Below are 17,618 nucleotides of genomic sequence, written 5' to 3'. Positions count from 1 at the left end.
GAAAAAGCAGAAAATCCATGTTATGTACTTCTTTACAAATGAAATGTCAGACTGACATTTGATGTTGCATTCTTTTTAGAAAACAATTAGTTTTTAGAAATGTCTCATGACATTTTGTTTCTAAAAGTGTATTATTCAACTTTTCGTTTTTTTATAGAAGGAAAAGAAAATCGCAATACTCAATACTATCGAATTGAAATACTTCTAGAATCGCAATAATGACAAATCGCAATACAAATCGAATCGGCAACCATGTATCGTGAAAGAATCGAATCGGGACAAAAGCATATCATCCCAGCCATAGTTGCCAGCGCAAATGTGAAAAACTATATTGTGGTCTGACTTTCCGTTACTGTTTTCCAGAAACTCATGATAGAATAAACATATAGCTAGTTCTGCACTTTTTGCTAATATCAGGACTACTTCAGAGGTGTATGAATGAACGTCCTTGTCGAGTTCAACATAAGCATTTGACTGCTTTGCTTCAGTTGATCTACTGTATTTAGATGAGAGAGACGCATAGGCTTCCAGATTACATGTCATTTTAACAAAGAAAGGTTCATGGCTGAGAAGACACAAGACAAGCATTCTATTAGCCCACTCGGGGAGATGCTGCTCTACCTACAGAGAAAATGAAAGGACAACCTCTCTGGCTGTATGCGCACTGCAGGCTTAAATCTGATTATTTTCCCCACCTATTGTGACTCTGAATTTGATTTTTTCATCCAAACAAACACTCAATCTAATTTTCCCCATGTTTTGACGTACAATGATTACATCAAATACATGCCGCAAACCTTAAGAGAAACAAGAAAAGAAAGAAAGAAAAAAAGAAAAATCAGGTTTGAGGATGCAGTTTAATTCTTCCTCAGAGCAGTACAACCCACAGAGGAACAAAATGTGATTCACATTATCATGACCTCGAAGGGGGTTTCATCGCAGTGTGACTGTGAGGATGCCAACTCGGTCAGTGGTGCATGAAACTGCCTCCTTTTATTGGCATGGCATTCAATCAGTTCCTCTTGGGTATATGTCCTTGGCTTTGCAGCGGGGCCCACCCATTACAGCATTCCCTGCACCTGCCCACATCTCACTACCCAATCCCTTTTAATGCCTTTTCCCCCCCTCGCTTCCATCCCTGCATAAATACAATCAGCCCTGTCAAGAAAGGCAGAATCACTTGCTCTCTTCCTCTATTGTTTCTGATTGATTATGCAGAGCAACCACCGCTTCGTCCTCCCCATCCCACCCCATGTCTTTGATTTCCACTGGACTTGGCTCGATGCCAAAAGATCCTCCCCCATCCTTCGTATTCCCACCCTCTGACCTCATCTAGTGCCCACCCACCCATACATCACCCACGTACACCTCTGGTAGCGCAACTGCCACCCTCAACCGGTAAAATAAAAAGAAAGAAGAAGTAACCTTTTACCATTCACAAATTCAAAAAGATACATTTGTACCATGGCTCAGCCAGCCCTCAAACACTGACCAGGCAGAATACAAGGTAAAAACTCAGAGAAACAACTTATTTCACTGAAGAGGTGAAAATGTATTAAGAAAGCAATGTTTTTTCCTTTACCCAGCCCACAAGGGAGCAGCCTATCTGCCATAGAGTAAAAGATGGCCACGTTATAAACCCTTTCTCATTTTATTACTCGGAAACAGGAGTTGCTGTTTTTACTCAGCAGCCTGGCAGTGGTGGGTTGCAACACAACTGCCTTGGCATGCCAAAGCACCTTGAAGGCTGATGGGGGTCTATTTCATTGTCAATTGCTTCTGTTATCATGCCACACACATTCACTCCCTCTCTGCATCAGTGTGAGCTTTAACTGATGTGCCAGTCAGTCAGCCCCATTAAACCCCAAAGCAGTCCCTGAGCAGCCCTTTTGTCTTCGCTATTTGTTCCCCTCAGCAGCACTAAACAGCAGCTCCCATAACATTCACTCCAACTAAACAACCTTCGCCTCCCCAGAGAGGTATGCATTCTCTTCTCCCACCTCCAGTGGTGACTTTAATGAAATATGCAGCTGTCTTTTAATCAAAACAAGGCCAATTTGCATACGGACAGGAAGGGGCGGTGGACCCTCCTCCCCCCACCACCCTGAGAGCTGGCTGCGATCCAGGCAGACGAGACTGCTCCTGATGTCGGAGCGGCAGGAAAGAGATGGAAAGGTGGCGGAGGAGGATGATGCAGGAGGTGTGGATGGGGGCGAGGGGAGGAAACAGCGGAGTACGAGGGGCGGGAACACGGCTAGAAACAAGCAAAATCCAAATTAAGCAAAGGAACAGATGGATGTTGTACATTAGCATAGATCAACAACAAACATGGGCGCCATGCTTTGTGTCCAGGAGAATGAGCTGGCAGGGCTCAAGGGTAAAACGGGCAGAGAATTAGAGAATACTAGTGGTCTGTGTGTACATATATTTGTATTTGTGTCAAAAAGTTGGTAATTTTAAAAAGGTGCCGATTATCCAAGAAGGAACAGCATAACACAAAACACAATCGTCCGCATGCACAATTTGAATAAATGCAAAGCCATTAACGAACGGCGATTAATTACCAAATTACCTTGCGTCGATTACTTTGGAGGCGCTGAGCAGCGCGGCAGGGAGTGTGTGAGCTGGGCAATGGGTGGCGATCTTTTGTTTTGGGTTGTTCTCACGGCTGAGGACTGGGGAACAGTCAGATATAACGGAGTTCTCTACTGTTCTCTGTGTGTCTAAGTAGCTCTGAAGAAGACAGAGGCTGACGGTGTGTGTGTGTGTGTGTGTGTGTGTGTGTGTGTGTGTGTGTGTGTGTGTGTGTGTGTGTGTGTGTGTGTGTGTGTGTGTGTGTGTGTGTGTGTGTGTGTGTGTGTGCGTGCGTGCGTGTGTGTGTGTGCGTGTTTAAGACTGAGAGAAGCAAGACAACTAGCCAATGGTGCCACACCATTACAGACAGGCGTTGGCTCGCTCCAAGATAGGGCTTACCAGCCAGATGGTGAACTGGCTGACTGGAAGTCTATCAGGTTGGCTTGTTGGCTGTCTGTCTGTCTGGCTGGCTGGCTGGCCGGCTGGCCTAGTGGCTCATTGGCTGTCTGGCTGGAAGAACTCTGGTATCGACGGAGCCAGTGAAGGAACAAGGAAAGCTGTGTTTTTTAACACTGTGGGGTTCTTCTTTTTTTTTTTACATCTCTCTCTTTCCTTTCTTAAAATATGGCTTTGATCTTTCCTTTTGCTGTAAATTTATGCACACATAGATAGTACTGTAGCCTGTATTTCTTATCTGATAAACAGCCATTACAGACAAAGACACAGTTAGATTACAATGGTGGAAAAGGCAGAAAGGTGTACTGGCTTTATTTAAAATAAAAAGTTTCCCTGCCAGTAGACACTGGTAACTTGCCTCCGTGGAGCAATATGGTGGTGGGTGAAGTGCAATGATATATTAGGTGATATGATCCAGCTGAGACACATAATGTACCTGCTGTTAGACTTGGCATGAATTTCTATATTTCTAATGCAGCTCTGTGGTGGAGGGAAGAGGCAAGCCACCCTTTCCTTCTTAAAATTAATCATCACAGGGTTGCAGCTGATCCATTTACTGTTTTTTCCATCCCAATGAAATAGCTATAACCCCTGTGAATTATTATCAAGCACCATAGGAAAAGGAAAGCCCACCCACACACACACATTCATACCTTGCCAATCTCCACTTGCACTGCCAATGCTGTCAATCCAGCAGACACATCATCACAGAGGCCCAAGCCCAGCCAGCCACCTGCAGACAGACCGCTCACCATCTGAGAGAAAGTGGTAAAACATATTTCACTATGCTATCAGATTTAAAAGCTCATCAGATCTACCTTGCTTGAGCTGAAACAACTTAAAATCATGCAGTTGGGTATTGTTGAATGGCTAATTAATTTAGACCTCCCAGTGTTTCACAGCGTGCTGCTATATGTTGCACATAGTTCATCATCTGCCAATACTGGAGAACACTGCTGCAAAACCTGTTTAAAGCCTCCCAGGGGAGGCTTCTTATGTTCTTGTGACTTCTATCTACATATTTGTTAGAAATAAAGGCTTTGATGAGTAGGCACATGCAAGCTCTCAGAGACAGCCATCCTGTTAACAGTTGTTCAGTAGAATATAAGTCATTCTGAGCTACAGTATCTAATGCATGTTGTAATAAGTTGCAGTTTCCAGGTGGGCTGAATGAATGAATGAATGAATGAATGAATGACATCTATTACTGAGCCCTCTGGGTGCTTTGTTGTAATTCAACAAAAACAAGGTTCACACTTGGTAATACTTCTTTCTAAATATCATAACATTATAAATTTACTTTACTCATACAGACATGACATGGGGACAGCAAATAGCAGCAGCCCAGCTAGTATGTCCTTAGTAAATCTGATGATCTCATGAGTCTGGAGAAAGACATGGGTTTACATAATAGTCACAACTAATTGCTAGGTACCCTATACCCACCATGTACGTCGCTAGCTAGCAGCTAAAAGGAAGCTAGCTAGCATATAGGTAGCTATAGCTACTAGCTAAAATCATGGCTAAAATAAGGTAGCCAAAAATGTAAACATTTTGATTGCCATTTTGAAGATTCAGATCGAATATGGTTTACAATGTTAATATGCATTTTAGTAGCACACATCGCTCACCTCATAAATAAAATACCAGAATATGAAATAATTTAAATTAGCCTACTAATTGAATTGTGGATTGAAGTGTAGGCTATAAATGTGTGTCAACTCAGTTGCCCACTACAGTCTGTAATTCTGCATGGATTGTGGGATGAAATTATTGCACGCTAAAAATAAAAATGACAAAAACCCCAAAATCCAACTGTTGCTCAAATGACAACAAAAACAACTGACAAGAGAGCGTGACCAAACTGACTTACCCGATTGAACCAACACTTTTCAGCACTCAGGGATTTTTACAGAACAAATAGAAGCACAGCCTATTTGAACACCTAATAACCAACCTGATCTCACAGAATTATGTAATAACTATCAATTATCCAATGAAGTCGGACTCTAAAGGATGCTGCACCTACAACAGAAGACTTTCTCAATAAAAGTTCTCAGAAAATAAATCGATTTTTTTGTAGGTTTTGTATGTAGGTTAGGTTATGTATTATATTAGTTTTAGCTATGTGTACCTAATAAACTGGCAACTAAGTGTATACTGTAGATTGGGATTTTACTCCCTCAAAAAAAAAAACTGATGAAGGCCATGTTATGAAATGTATTAGCTGAATCAAGTAAAGACTCTTCCAGGAAGTCAGTTAGGGTTGCCAAGTTATCTTTTCCATCTATAAACCAAATTAGAGCATAGACACGTGTATTGTTCATCATATTGTTAGTACCTGTCAAAATCTAGATTACATTTCCCATAAGTCAAACATAATATTTGCGTCTTTGATTAAATACTTTTTATTTGTCTTTTCTGAAGAATTTACAAATGTATTTACACACACACTGTTATTTCAGTTTTTCCATAAGCTGCCACTTAAAGAGGAAGTTTTTAAAGCTCAGTTTGGCTGAGAGTCTCTCTCTGTGCCATAAGGTAATCCGTCTGGTTTCGGAACAAATCTGTCCTGGTGTCATGCAGTGTAAAATGCTGTGTAGACATTGGCTGAAGATGGTTACTCTTACAGTTACTAATAGGCTATGGAATTGTTCAGGTTTAAATCTTTGTAGCACATTTTACTGTCTTAATTTACTGACAAAGTTACATGGACTAAGTCATTGAATGAGATGGAAACATGCTGTACCAATGAGAAAGCACAGGTGTCAGTTCATATGCATCACCAAATTGGTTTAGTACCTGTGCCAGCCAGTGGGCCTGTCATAGCAGTCTCACAGTTGTCATTATCACTCACCTTCATGCTTCAGGATGGCTGCCTGGGAAACAGCTTAGATAGAAGTGTCAACGTTAGTTGAGTGTTCAATATATACTGATTTTGCTGGAACTTTTATTGTCTCTCTCCTTCACTTTGTCATTTGTCAGCCTGGTGGTAGCACACAGGACTTTCAAAACAATGAATCAAACACAGAGATGGCTGGGAAAGCCACAGCAGGAGCTCCAATGTGTGAAAAGGGTGACAATGACCTTCAACAAACAACACTGTCAACACATCACGTTCAGCAGGGTGTTTGAGAAAGAGTGTGACAGGAGGTGTAAATGAGAAGCCCTGTTGAAACTGTGTTGTGTGAGCGTGGTGTATGATGCCACTGCAAAGCTGCAAATTCACATTTCATATTGTGTGTGCTGCATGTTTATATGTGTGTGTGTGTATATATATATATATATATATATATATATATATATATATTTATATATATATATTTATATATATATTTATATATATATATTTATATATATATATATTTATATTAGGAACTGAGCTCAAGAGAAGTGAGCTGCTCTCTTTAAATGACCAGGTGTCATTACATCAAAAATAATGTTCTCATCAATAACATTCAAACATATTGTTGACACAGTTGGCCAAAGTCTTGCAATTTACTAGCCTATAGTATATACTATAAATGTATAAATTAGTTTTAAATGGTTAAATGTTGATGACAAAGATTTGGCTCCATCAATTAGACCTGAGGGGATTATATTTGAAAACAGGATACACTGAAAATGTTCTGAACTAATTTGTTGCAATTTTAAACCAATCAATGAATAATGACATGTGTTCATGGGTTTAACATTGTGAGAATTGTTCATATTGATTAAACCTTTGGGAATTATCAGCATAGAGAAGCATCAGCTCTAAGTTGCCCCTCTTCACTGAATTAAGTTTCTATATTTTTGACAATCAAGACAATCAACTTAAACAATAAAAATATCAATCTTTATTCTTTGAGATAGCATATCAAAGATAATCTGATGATACCATAACAAATATCACAAGAACTATACAACAGTAAGCAAACCCAATAACTTGATCTGATTAAAGACAATAGTTCTCTTGGTTTTTGAATGTATTATCTCTTCTATAGGTATGTATGGAAATGTATGGAACATGTTTTTGGTTTGACTTGGAAGGCAGAAAATACACTTTTTGTTAGGAAAATAGGTTGCAAATTTAGATGTAGCCTCTATAAAGTATCCCTTGAGTTTGTATCAATGCACACATTTAACACAAATATTAACAAAAACTTTCTCTCTGTAATTTTATTGGTGTTATTTAAGGATTTTGCACAAATTCTTCTTTTCAGTGGTAGAAAAACACCACCTCTGACAAAATCTGCTTCAATCTTGTAAATGTCACTGTTCTAAACATTATCTATTGGCAGGATCAGTTGTAATTGTGACTATTCAATGTACAAATATTGACAACTTTTGCACTTTGGTGCAAGTTATAGTGCAGCTTAGCCAACAGGGTACAACATACTGTGTGAATACAGGGCACAAGAAATAAACACTTAGTAAAGACAAAAGATCACTGTAAGAGACCTGCAACAAACCTCTGGAAGCCAACAGCTGGAATGAAAGTCGAATTAAACGGATTACACTTAACATGCACATAAATACCTATTCATAAATCAATTCTATATACTGCATGTGCTTCTCTTTAGAACACATCAAAAAAACTTATTTGGTTTATAGTCAGAAAAACAAAATGGACAAAACAGCTGCATGGGACAACAGTTGTACAGACTTTACAACTCCCATTGTATATAATATTAGAACATGAACTGCAATACAAATACAATAGTGAATGAGTAATATAAAATGCAAGGTATGACTGTATTACACAACATTGGCATTATATAGAAAGAGACAGGATGGTTTGGCAAAAAGGGGTTTTAAAAAACATAACGGAAAAATGACAATGGGACTAATTTCTCTGAAAGCTGCTCCACACTGCCACGGTTTATGTTTTTTATTATTATTATTTTGCAGTGCGGAGGTGTCAACAATATCTTTGCTTTCTCCATGACACTATAAACCTAATCTAAGTATCCCTACCTAACCCTAGTATCTATGTAAAACTATACACCACAACACAAAGCAGACCAGGCCAGTGGCACTAACAGTTAATCCTACTTAAGAGCTAATTTCATCAGATATGCTGTACTTCATTATGAATTACTGTTTGCCATTTCTCCTCATCTGGGCAGCCCTGCATGGCGAAACATGCTATCACCCCAAGATCCTGCAAAGGTATTCTGTCCACAACAGGCTTTGTTTTCTCTTATGGACACACTTTTTTTTGCAATCATACTACTTCATTCTGATCAAAATCTCCACCGATGATGGTTTCCTTACATCTTACTTCCATGGATACCGCACTCTACTGCAGTCCTGACAGCCAGCGAGTGCTCTAAAAATAAACCAAGCAGCCAGAGCTCAGTAATGAGATATGTATAGATTTACTTTTGTTTATCCATTACCTAACTTTTTTGGTTTATTGTAAACAATCCTGAATGTAGATTGCATTGTGCAATCAGGAAGATGAGGATAATGAAACAAGGGGAGTTCTGTACAGTATGTGGATCTACAGGTAAAACATGATTTTGCTCACTAAAGGAAACTGTTGGGATTTACTCTGAATCATGTGTCTTGGAACTTCCTGTGGTTAGGTTGCTTTTTCGGGCAGAAAAAGGTCCTTCCAGAAAAGGGCTTCACAGCATGAGTGTGTTTGTGTGCATGTGGGCTTGTTTATGTATACAGAATACATGTATGTTTTGTGCCTGGCTGTGTCCTGATGTCATATATTGGCTCTACATCTCGTGGGAGAGGGCTTCATGCTGAGCAGCCACTCCGTTGGCCTGCAGGGCGCTGGGCTGCCCCTCAGGCTGACCGTTGGCCTTTGGCTGATCAGCAGGATTGTCAGATGGGTGTGAGCTGAAATGGCCGTTGGACTCATTTAACCGGCGGACACGATATGTCTCATAGTGGATGCTGCCTGTGATGTCCTTTATGTTCTGCATGTGTGTCCTGAAAGACAGAAAACAGCATTACGACACCAGTAAATATTGACTATAGCGTAACAGCAAAACACCTACAACAAGCAAAATATGTTTTCTTGTGTTACTTTATAAGTCTTTGATTCCCAAAGTGGGTGCCATGGCACAGGCCAAGAGAGTGCTGCATTAATTGTCAGCTTTTTGTGAATAGGGGACGCTATTAGTTATCGTACGCTGAGATTCTACTAAAAGGACTAAAAAAATACCTATACCATTACATGTAGTATTTATTATGTTAATTGACAGATAAAACAGTGACAGTGAAATCTACCTAGTCATTTTAGTTAAAGGTTTGGAGAACCAGTGTTTTTGCCTAAAGGCAGGCATAGATTAGACTCCTGTACTAACAAGCAACTCAAATGCTAACATGTAATAGAGAGCCTTTGCAGAAATGCCTGTTGTAACACTGTCTAGGGAAGCACTCAACCCATCTAAAAGAATTTCATTAGTATTGATTTTAGTAGGGAAGTGAAGCTTCATAGAGTCTCTGTGCTGTGTCCAATTCATTACAACAAATAAAGTGAGTTGCTTCTAATCTAGCAGGAGGCTTGGTCCATAGCAAGTCTTTTATATCATTTCATATATATTGCTTATACAATAAACTCTTAGTTATAATGCAATCTCACCTGATGAGGAGGTCCCGCAGGTAAGCAAACTCACAGTGTGCAATATTCTCAACTGCAGAGAGAAAAAAATAGGAACTATTAGTTGACTTGAGAGAGACTCACATCAGACTATTTTTATGCAGCAGATAAATTACTTTATACACACACACACACACACACACACACACACACACACACACACACACACACACACACACACACACACACACACACACACACACACACACACACACACACACACACACACACACACACACACACACACACACACACACACACACACACACAAGATGTCCAACAAATGAAATGAGATAAATAAATATTATCCCTTCTATTCCAGATAACTTGCCATTCCTCAAAGCACCACAAAATGGCAGTGTTGCTCACAAGTCAGCTGAAGGGCATCCTCTAACATGACATCTCCAGCAATTTTCTTAAGCCAAGATAACACACTCCTCCACTTTGGAGTAATTTAATACATCTCAGCTCTCAGAAAACTTTAAGTGAGACATTTTAACATACTCCCTGTGACAAGCCGCTGGTGCCTTCAGTAGGGCTAATACATGTTTGAATTATAGATTATGTCAAGAGTGTAAATGAAAAAAGGAGGGTGCTATTTATGTAAAGCTTTGAAATCCATGGGCAGGAAATTAGACTCTCTTTGAAAAGGAGGAGAACGGAATTACTGCCGGGTCTGTGAGAGCTGATTAGTGGCGTCGAAGGAAGACGCTGCCAACTTGAAACGAGCTGCACTGCTGGTATCTCCACTCTCTACTCGTCCCTACTGTATATACATTACAATATATACATTTAAATGTACGTCTACTCCTTTTCCTCCCTCCATCTCTAATTGTTTCTCCAATCCTTGAAAATACACAGTTTCTTTTCCACTTGGGATATATAGAGACTTCTCCTCGGAGGCCTAAATTATGCCGGTGCCGACAAGTCCAACAGACCAGCAGCTTCCTCTCTCCTCCTTTTCCGTGTTCCCGCTCTCCCACCACCTGGCTCTACTAGAAAGGAGCCATTGTTCTTTCAGCCGGACAAGACGGCATTTGTCCCACAATCCATGTACCTCACCTCACTCGCCCCTGCCGTTCTGTGAAGTTAATTTCATAATGCCTGCTGAGAGAGTAGTCACCTTCAAATTTTTTACACTAAAAAGGGTCCATGGTACTACCTCGGAAACTTAAAGAGTTGAACAGTCCCTGAGTAGCTAAAGTATACGCTATTTCTCATAATGTCTTTAAAAGGTCTCACACACACACACACACACACACACACACACACACACACACACACACACACACACACACACACACACACACACACACACACACACACACACACACACCTTTCCTTTATTTTCATGACATCTATTTACATTGTAGATTCTCACTGAAGGCATCATAACTATGAATGAACAAGTGGAATTACGTACTTAACAAAAAAGTGTGAAATAACTCAAAACATGTCTTATATTCTAGTTTCTTCAAAGTAGACACCCTTTGCTCTGATTACTGCTTTGCACACTCTTGGCATTCTCTTGATGAGCTTCAAGAGGTAGTCACCTGAAATGGTTTTCAAACAGTCTTGAAGGAGTTCCCAGAGATGCTTAACACTTGTTGGCCCTTTTGCCTTCACTCTGCGGTCCAGCTCACCCCAAACCATCTCGATTGGGTTCAGGTCCGGTCACTGTGGAGGCCAGGTCATCTGGCACAGCACTCCATCACTCTCCTTCTTGGTCAAATAGCCCTTACATAGCCTGCAGGTGTGTTTGGGGTCATTGTCCTGTTGAAAAATAAATGATGGTCCAACTAAACGCAAACCGGATGGGATGGCATGTCGCTGCAGGATGCTGTGGTAGCCATGCTGGTTCAGTATGCCTTCAATTTTGAATAAATTCCCAACAGTGTCACCAGCAAAGCACCCCCACATCATCACACCTCCTCCTCCATGCTTCACGGTGGGAACCAGGCATGTAGAATCCATCCGTTCACCTTTTCTGCGTCGCACAAAGACACGGCGGTTGGAACCAAAGATCTCAAATTTGGACTCATCAGACCAAAGCACAGATTTCCACTGGTCTAATGTCCATTCCTTGTGTTTCTTGGCCCAAATAAATCTCTTCTGCTTGTTGCCTCTCCTTAGCAGTGGTTTCCTAGCAGCTACTTGACCATGAAGGCCTGATTCGCGCAGTCTCCTCTTAACAGTTATTCTAGCGATGTCTGCTGCTAGAACTCTGTGTGGCATTCATCTGGTCTCTAATCTGAGCTGCTGTTAACTTGCGATTTCTGAGGCTGGTGACTCGGATGAACTTATCCTCAGCAGCAGAGGTGACTCTTGGTCTTCCTTTCTTGGGGCGGTCCTCATGTGAGCCAGTTTCGTTGTAGCGCTTGATGGTTTTTGCGACTGCACTTAGGGACACATTCAAAGTTTTCGCAATTTTCCGGACTGACTGACCTTCATTTGTTAAAGTAATGATGGCCACTCGTTTCTCTTTACTTAGCTGATTGGTTCTTGCCATAATATGAATTCTAACAGTTAATAAGGCTGTCGGCTATGTATCAACCTGACTACTGCACAACGCAGCTGATGGTCCCAACCCCATTAATAAGGGAAAACATTCCACTAATTAACCCTGACAGGGCATACCTGTGAAGTGAAAACCATTTCAGGTGACTACCTCATGAAGCTCATTGAGAGAACACCAAGGGTTTGCAGCACTATCAAAAAAGCAAAGGGTGGCTACTTTGAGGAATCTAAAATATAAGACATGTTTTCAGTTATTTCACACTTTTTTGTTAAGTACATAATTCCATATGTGTTCATAGTTTTTATGCATTCAGTGAGAATCTACAATATAAATAGTCATGAAAATAAAGAAAACACATTGAATGAGAAGGTGTGTCCAAACTTTTGGCCTGTACTGTATATATAATTGTTATTTTTATTGATAGTCCTTTGTCCAGGCCTCCTTCAGCTGTCTTATTGTCCTTCAATCATAACACACCCACACACAAACCTACACACACACACACACATACATACACCCCGGGTGAGGTGAGGACATTCACTTGCTAAGAACCTTGGCAGTGTGATCATGCAGTACAGGCCAACAAATGCAAACTGTATCACAGTTGCTGCGTGCTTGTGTGTGAGACAGTGGTTCTGTGTTATCCCAAAGGACACAGAAAGTCCTTGTAAATCTCTTCCCCTTGTCTCATACATGTCCCTAGTTACAGACTCAGAGATATGTATGTAAACGAATGCCTGGTAGTCAAAGAACAGATGATTTAACCAGCTGGCCAGATTTTAAAGCTGCAGTTTGTAATTTCCACATGTTGAAAATACACTGAAATTGCAAAATCTGGTGTCTTCATGCAAAGCTGTTTCACCGTGTTGTTGCTGGTATGTTGCATAAATGCCATCAACTAACCAGATAGCCTGCATGTGATTTTATTATTTATCAGAGTGATTCAATTAGATGGCCTGTCAACTAACAGGTGTGACCCAGTTGTGAGTGTGGTAAATCAGACCTTTTAGTGTTTGAACAAATTCCACCGTGTAGATGGACATTATAATATTATTATGCCCATCTGTAATATATAAAGTTAAGAATTATGAATAAACCTCAATGGATTTGTTTGAGTGGATTTCAGCTTTAACCAACGCGGTTATGTGTTTAGACTGTCGGGAACATATTATTCTGCCTGATGAATCATTTTCTATTGTCTGTTTGGCAGGACAAGTAACCAGCTGTGCAAGTGTGTGTGTGTGTATCTTAAGATCCATGTGTATTACCCTCTATGGTGCCCCATTTTGTTTTCCTTCCCAAAATCTTCTTTCCGTTCACCTGGTACTCCTGGTCACTGCCCACAACAGCAAAAGGGATCATCTCCTGTTGAGTGCACACACGCAAAAACACACACGCACACACACACACACACACACACACACACACACACACACACACACACACACACACACACACACACACACACACAGTTATTGAAGTGCTACTCCTGATTTGTTTTCAGGTCATGCTTTTGGTTGTTCACTTTTGCTTCAACAAGATGCTGCAATTGACTTTGTTTTGTGTGACAATCATGACTTTGAGATTTCCAAAAGAAATACAGAAAAGAATAGCAAATTTAAAAAAATTTAAATTACATTTGACAAAGGGCAACATCATTAGTTTGAAAATACACATTTGTAAATGCTATGTCAAATGAGCCACAAGAGGATTCCGTCTATTAAACTGACTGAGCCTGTGAACGTACCCGGATTTTGTCATTGATCATCCTGTCGTCTGCATCCTCGTCAAACTCTTTCTGAGGGTAAACATCGATTCCATTGGCTCGCAGCTCTTCCCTGATCTGCACAAAGCCAAGCACAATGACACACGGAAACATTACCTCAAATTGGCAAAATACACAGTAACAGCACACAAGTTATCACATATATTTGACCAACTAATTCCGTTAAATAGTGGATATTTTACTACTCTAAAGCAGTCTTCTTCTTTTTATAAATTCACAATTGCTAAATCATTACATCATTGCACAAAGGTTTCTCTAACAAGAGCTGAACAGACACAGACACTGAAGAAAGGGAAGTCAGATTGGCAAACAAAAAGAATCAATTAGGTTCAAACCCTTCATCCATCATCTCACCAACATCTAAGTCAAACAGTGACCATAACATGCAAAAACCACTTGATGCTTGGACTGAATCCTGTTTACATACAGGTATTTAAGTCTGGTTTCGGAGACTTAAATTAAAGCTGCTCTGACCCACTAGAGGACATAAATAAACACTTGGTTTTGTTATACTGGCTGGTGTTGACATTAAATGGTTCTTTATTCCCTGACACTGAGGAGTTAACATTGAGGTTAACCGCTCTTAGGAAAAAATCCAGACAGAGGTATGACTTATAAAATGGCCTCCCCTGTTCTTTATGTCTTTATAATGAGAAAATGTCCTTTTAATGAATGACAATTTCCACTTGGTCCTTGATCAAACATTTCATTATTTATGCTTTGAAGCTTTCTCAGGTTATAGGATGCAAAAAAAGTAAAATTTTACAAAAAATGAACTCTCAATTACAGGCATTACAAACAGACACTCACAGCTGGACACAGAGGCTGCACATTTAATAGAAAAAACCCTCTTATTCTCTTGTAAGTTGCTGCAGGGAAAGTAAAAACAACAACAATTGGCACGAGAGGCTTTTAGTCAATAATCTTCACGGTCATATAGAGCATATGCAGCCAACCAAAACAATTCAGCTACAAGCCCTACGGCTTCCATTCTCTGCTAGGGCCTGGTCCAATCCCTGCTTTGTTTTTATTGGACGGTGTTATAGACATCATGGGGAAAATGGTAGCCTAGACTCCTATCGTGCATCTCTAAAATGAATAAAGCTTTTAGGGAAGTCTGTAGTCTTGGAAGGAGAACTGGAAAGATAAAAGAAATGATGGAGGAAGGCAGGTGGCTGTCTGCCTCCTGTGGATTGAGAATTATCCATCAGAAACACACTGAGGAGACCGTTAAAGACTCAAGCCAGGTGGAGCGAGAATCTGTTGTTGCAGGGGAAGCCTTGATAAGGAGGTTGACGGCTAAGATGTTACAGTGGTGGATTATCTGTCTGGGGAGTCTCATTGAGTGTTAGTTTTCTATGAATGAGACTACTATAACATACCAAGTAAAAGCAAAATAACCCCCAAGAGGAACAATTGCTTAAAATCTACAGGTTAAATTAAACCTTTGATATCTTTCCAATGTTTAGTCTGTAGATTTGCTGATCATGTAGTTTTGTACCAGCTCTTGTGATTTAAAAAGTGTAAGGTTAAGGATATACTGATACAAAACTAGTCTACAGCCATGCTAGCTGCTCTGTGAGGCTGTACTTAGGCACAGAAATGCTTTGAGCTAAATGCTAACGTCAGCATGCTAGAGTCAAGCCGGAGTCAAATTCCCTGTATGCGTTAACACTTACTTGGCCAGCTGATTCTGATGCTAACATGCTCAGTTAAGCAGGTATAATGTTTATGTGTTCACCATCTTAGTTTATTGTGTTAACATGCTAAGATTTGCTAATTAGCACTAATCACAAAATACAGCTAAGGCTGATAGTATTAAATCATAAACCAAAGTCAAGGGATCTACAGAGTCATTAGGATTCATTCTCTGGCCACCATGGATATCTGTACCAAATTTTACAACACATCATCTAACAGCGGTCGAGACATTTCAATAAAAAACTAAAATGTGAACCTCATGGTGGTGCTAGTGGAAAATCTAGGGATCACCAAACTCATTAGGAGATATTGCCTGGGAACCATGACTGTCTGTACAAAAGTTTGTGCTTAACCATGCAATAGTTGTTGAATGGCCGCTAGCATGGCTAGAAACAAGAGCAGCACCTAAAGATGAGCAAACTGTAAAGAGCTTTGACTATCACATAAAGTATCAAAAACAGGGAAATTAACTTGGATTACTTGTAGAAACTGATGAATATTCATTGTTCACAAAAATGCTACTTTCTTTCCTTTAATTCTGGTTACGTTAAAGAGAGGTCGCGTTTTTTTCATTATGCATCACACAGTGGTGCCCTCTCTGAACGTGCTGACTCGTACGATCACCCAGTAATTCACTGGTAATGAAGGGCCTGCCTGCTCGCTTGGCAACTGGGCAGAAGTCCCCCATCTAAAAAAGAGCCAGACTTAAGAGTTGTGGAACACCGCTCAGTAAATAAATGCTTCAAATAAAGAGTTCTTAAATGTTTCCGTCTGGACTGAGCATGATTTTCAAAGTGTTACAGTTATAGAGATAATACAGTATTCCCCAGGATAGGTACAATGTGGGTTTGCCCAGATGGCTTTTGTTTGTGGTGCCTGGCAGCTCTTCATATGTTACCAACCTGTGAATGTGAATATGCATACACGTGTTTGTGAGGGGAATCCGCCGACTGTTTACTCAACCGTTTATTTTAAGCTTAAAGACCTGCTACAGGTTATTGCAGGTGTGATGGGTGGGTCAGATTAACCAAATGTGAAAACCAGCCTCACACGCACACAAAATATTTTCTGACACTTGTCAAAGCAACTCTCTCATCCAAACACACACACTCCTCTCACCGTCTGTTTAAAGTAGTCCCTCTCCTCTAGGGTGAGTGTGTCGGCCTTGGCAATGACGGGGACGATGTTGACCACTTTACTGAGACGCCTCATGAACTCCACATCCAGAGGCCTCAGACTGGAGGAAGATAGAGATGACAGGACAACTTAATTTCATGCATAAATGTCTGTAACTATGTGTGTTTGTTATTTGGAAACTCCAAATTAAGGCATCCTGGTCTGAAACAAAAAAGGAGCAACAACTCACAACACTGCAGATTTGTGCTCTAAACCTTTAACATATTAATTTTTTCCACTGTGGCACAAAAATAAATCTACTACAGGAAGTTATGGCATGTGGATTTCTAAAAATGAATATATTGAAAACACAGTAACCACTAGAGGGCAATCATTGTCTGTTCCAGTACATTCAGTTCACCCAGGTTTCTCATGTTGACACTCATTATACTGCATTAACCTATGTTGCCGTTTATTTACAATACTCATTATTCCTGTTACACTCTCCGAGGTGTGAGCTCAGTAAAATAGGAAAGTGCACATTAATTTTGAGGGTTAATGCATAAAACGGTCAGTCAGTCTAATGCAGCTCTTTGTTTGCCATCTCCCATTTGTCTCTAATATTCTGCTTTTACTCACCTCAAAGCAAATTTGGACAAAACTATATTCTCCACATTGGTTTTATTTTTTCTCCCGTAGCAGCCTTATAATTGTGCCTGGTGAAGAACTGAATCCCCCTGTCCTTACATCACTCTACACATCTTACACTGCTTTCTATTCCCTGTATGTTTCCTTTTTCTCTCTGCCTCAATGTTGCCTCTAGTTGCTCCTCCAGACAGACTCCCCTCATGCTGTCTGCTCTG

General features: G+C 40.3%; 1 protein-coding gene and 1 long non-coding RNA gene across 7 annotated transcripts in view; both read right to left on the bottom strand.

Annotated features, from left to right (window-relative positions):
* LOC114545351 (uncharacterized) overlaps positions 1-5,033 on the bottom strand; it is a 59,403-nt gene extending 54,370 nt beyond the window's left edge. The window contains exons 1-2 of the long non-coding RNA XR_003690885.1: positions 4,904-5,033; positions 3,684-3,785 (exon numbers count right to left, since the gene is read on the bottom strand). This is a non-coding gene — a long non-coding RNA (uncharacterized LOC114545351). The remainder of the gene's footprint in view (positions 1-3,683; positions 3,786-4,903) is intronic.
* Positions 5,034-6,846: 1,813 nt separating this feature from the next.
* The window catches only part of septin9b (septin 9b), a 76,189-nt gene continuing 65,417 nt past the window's right edge, over positions 6,847-17,618 (bottom strand). For all 6 annotated transcript variants that reach the window (XM_028593083.1, XM_028593075.1, XM_028593068.1 and 3 more), the window contains 5 exons: positions 16,759-16,876; positions 13,900-13,995; positions 13,421-13,517; positions 9,617-9,668; positions 6,847-8,961 (listed from right to left, as the gene is read on the bottom strand). In XM_028593083.1, coding sequence (XP_028448884.1) covers positions 8,745-8,961; positions 9,617-9,668; positions 13,421-13,517; positions 13,900-13,995; positions 16,759-16,876 — 580 coding nt within the window. In that variant the 3' untranslated portion in view covers positions 6,847-8,744. The remainder of the gene's footprint in view (positions 8,962-9,616; positions 9,669-13,420; positions 13,518-13,899; positions 13,996-16,758; positions 16,877-17,618) is intronic.

The sequence above is a fragment of the Perca flavescens genome, chromosome 2, assembly GCF_004354835.1.
Source record: "Perca flavescens isolate YP-PL-M2 chromosome 2, PFLA_1.0, whole genome shotgun sequence".
Classification (NCBI taxonomy): domain Eukaryota; kingdom Metazoa; phylum Chordata; class Actinopteri; order Perciformes; family Percidae; genus Perca; species Perca flavescens.
Note: the sequence above shows the minus strand (reverse complement) of the source record. Positions and strands in the feature narration are given on the sequence as shown.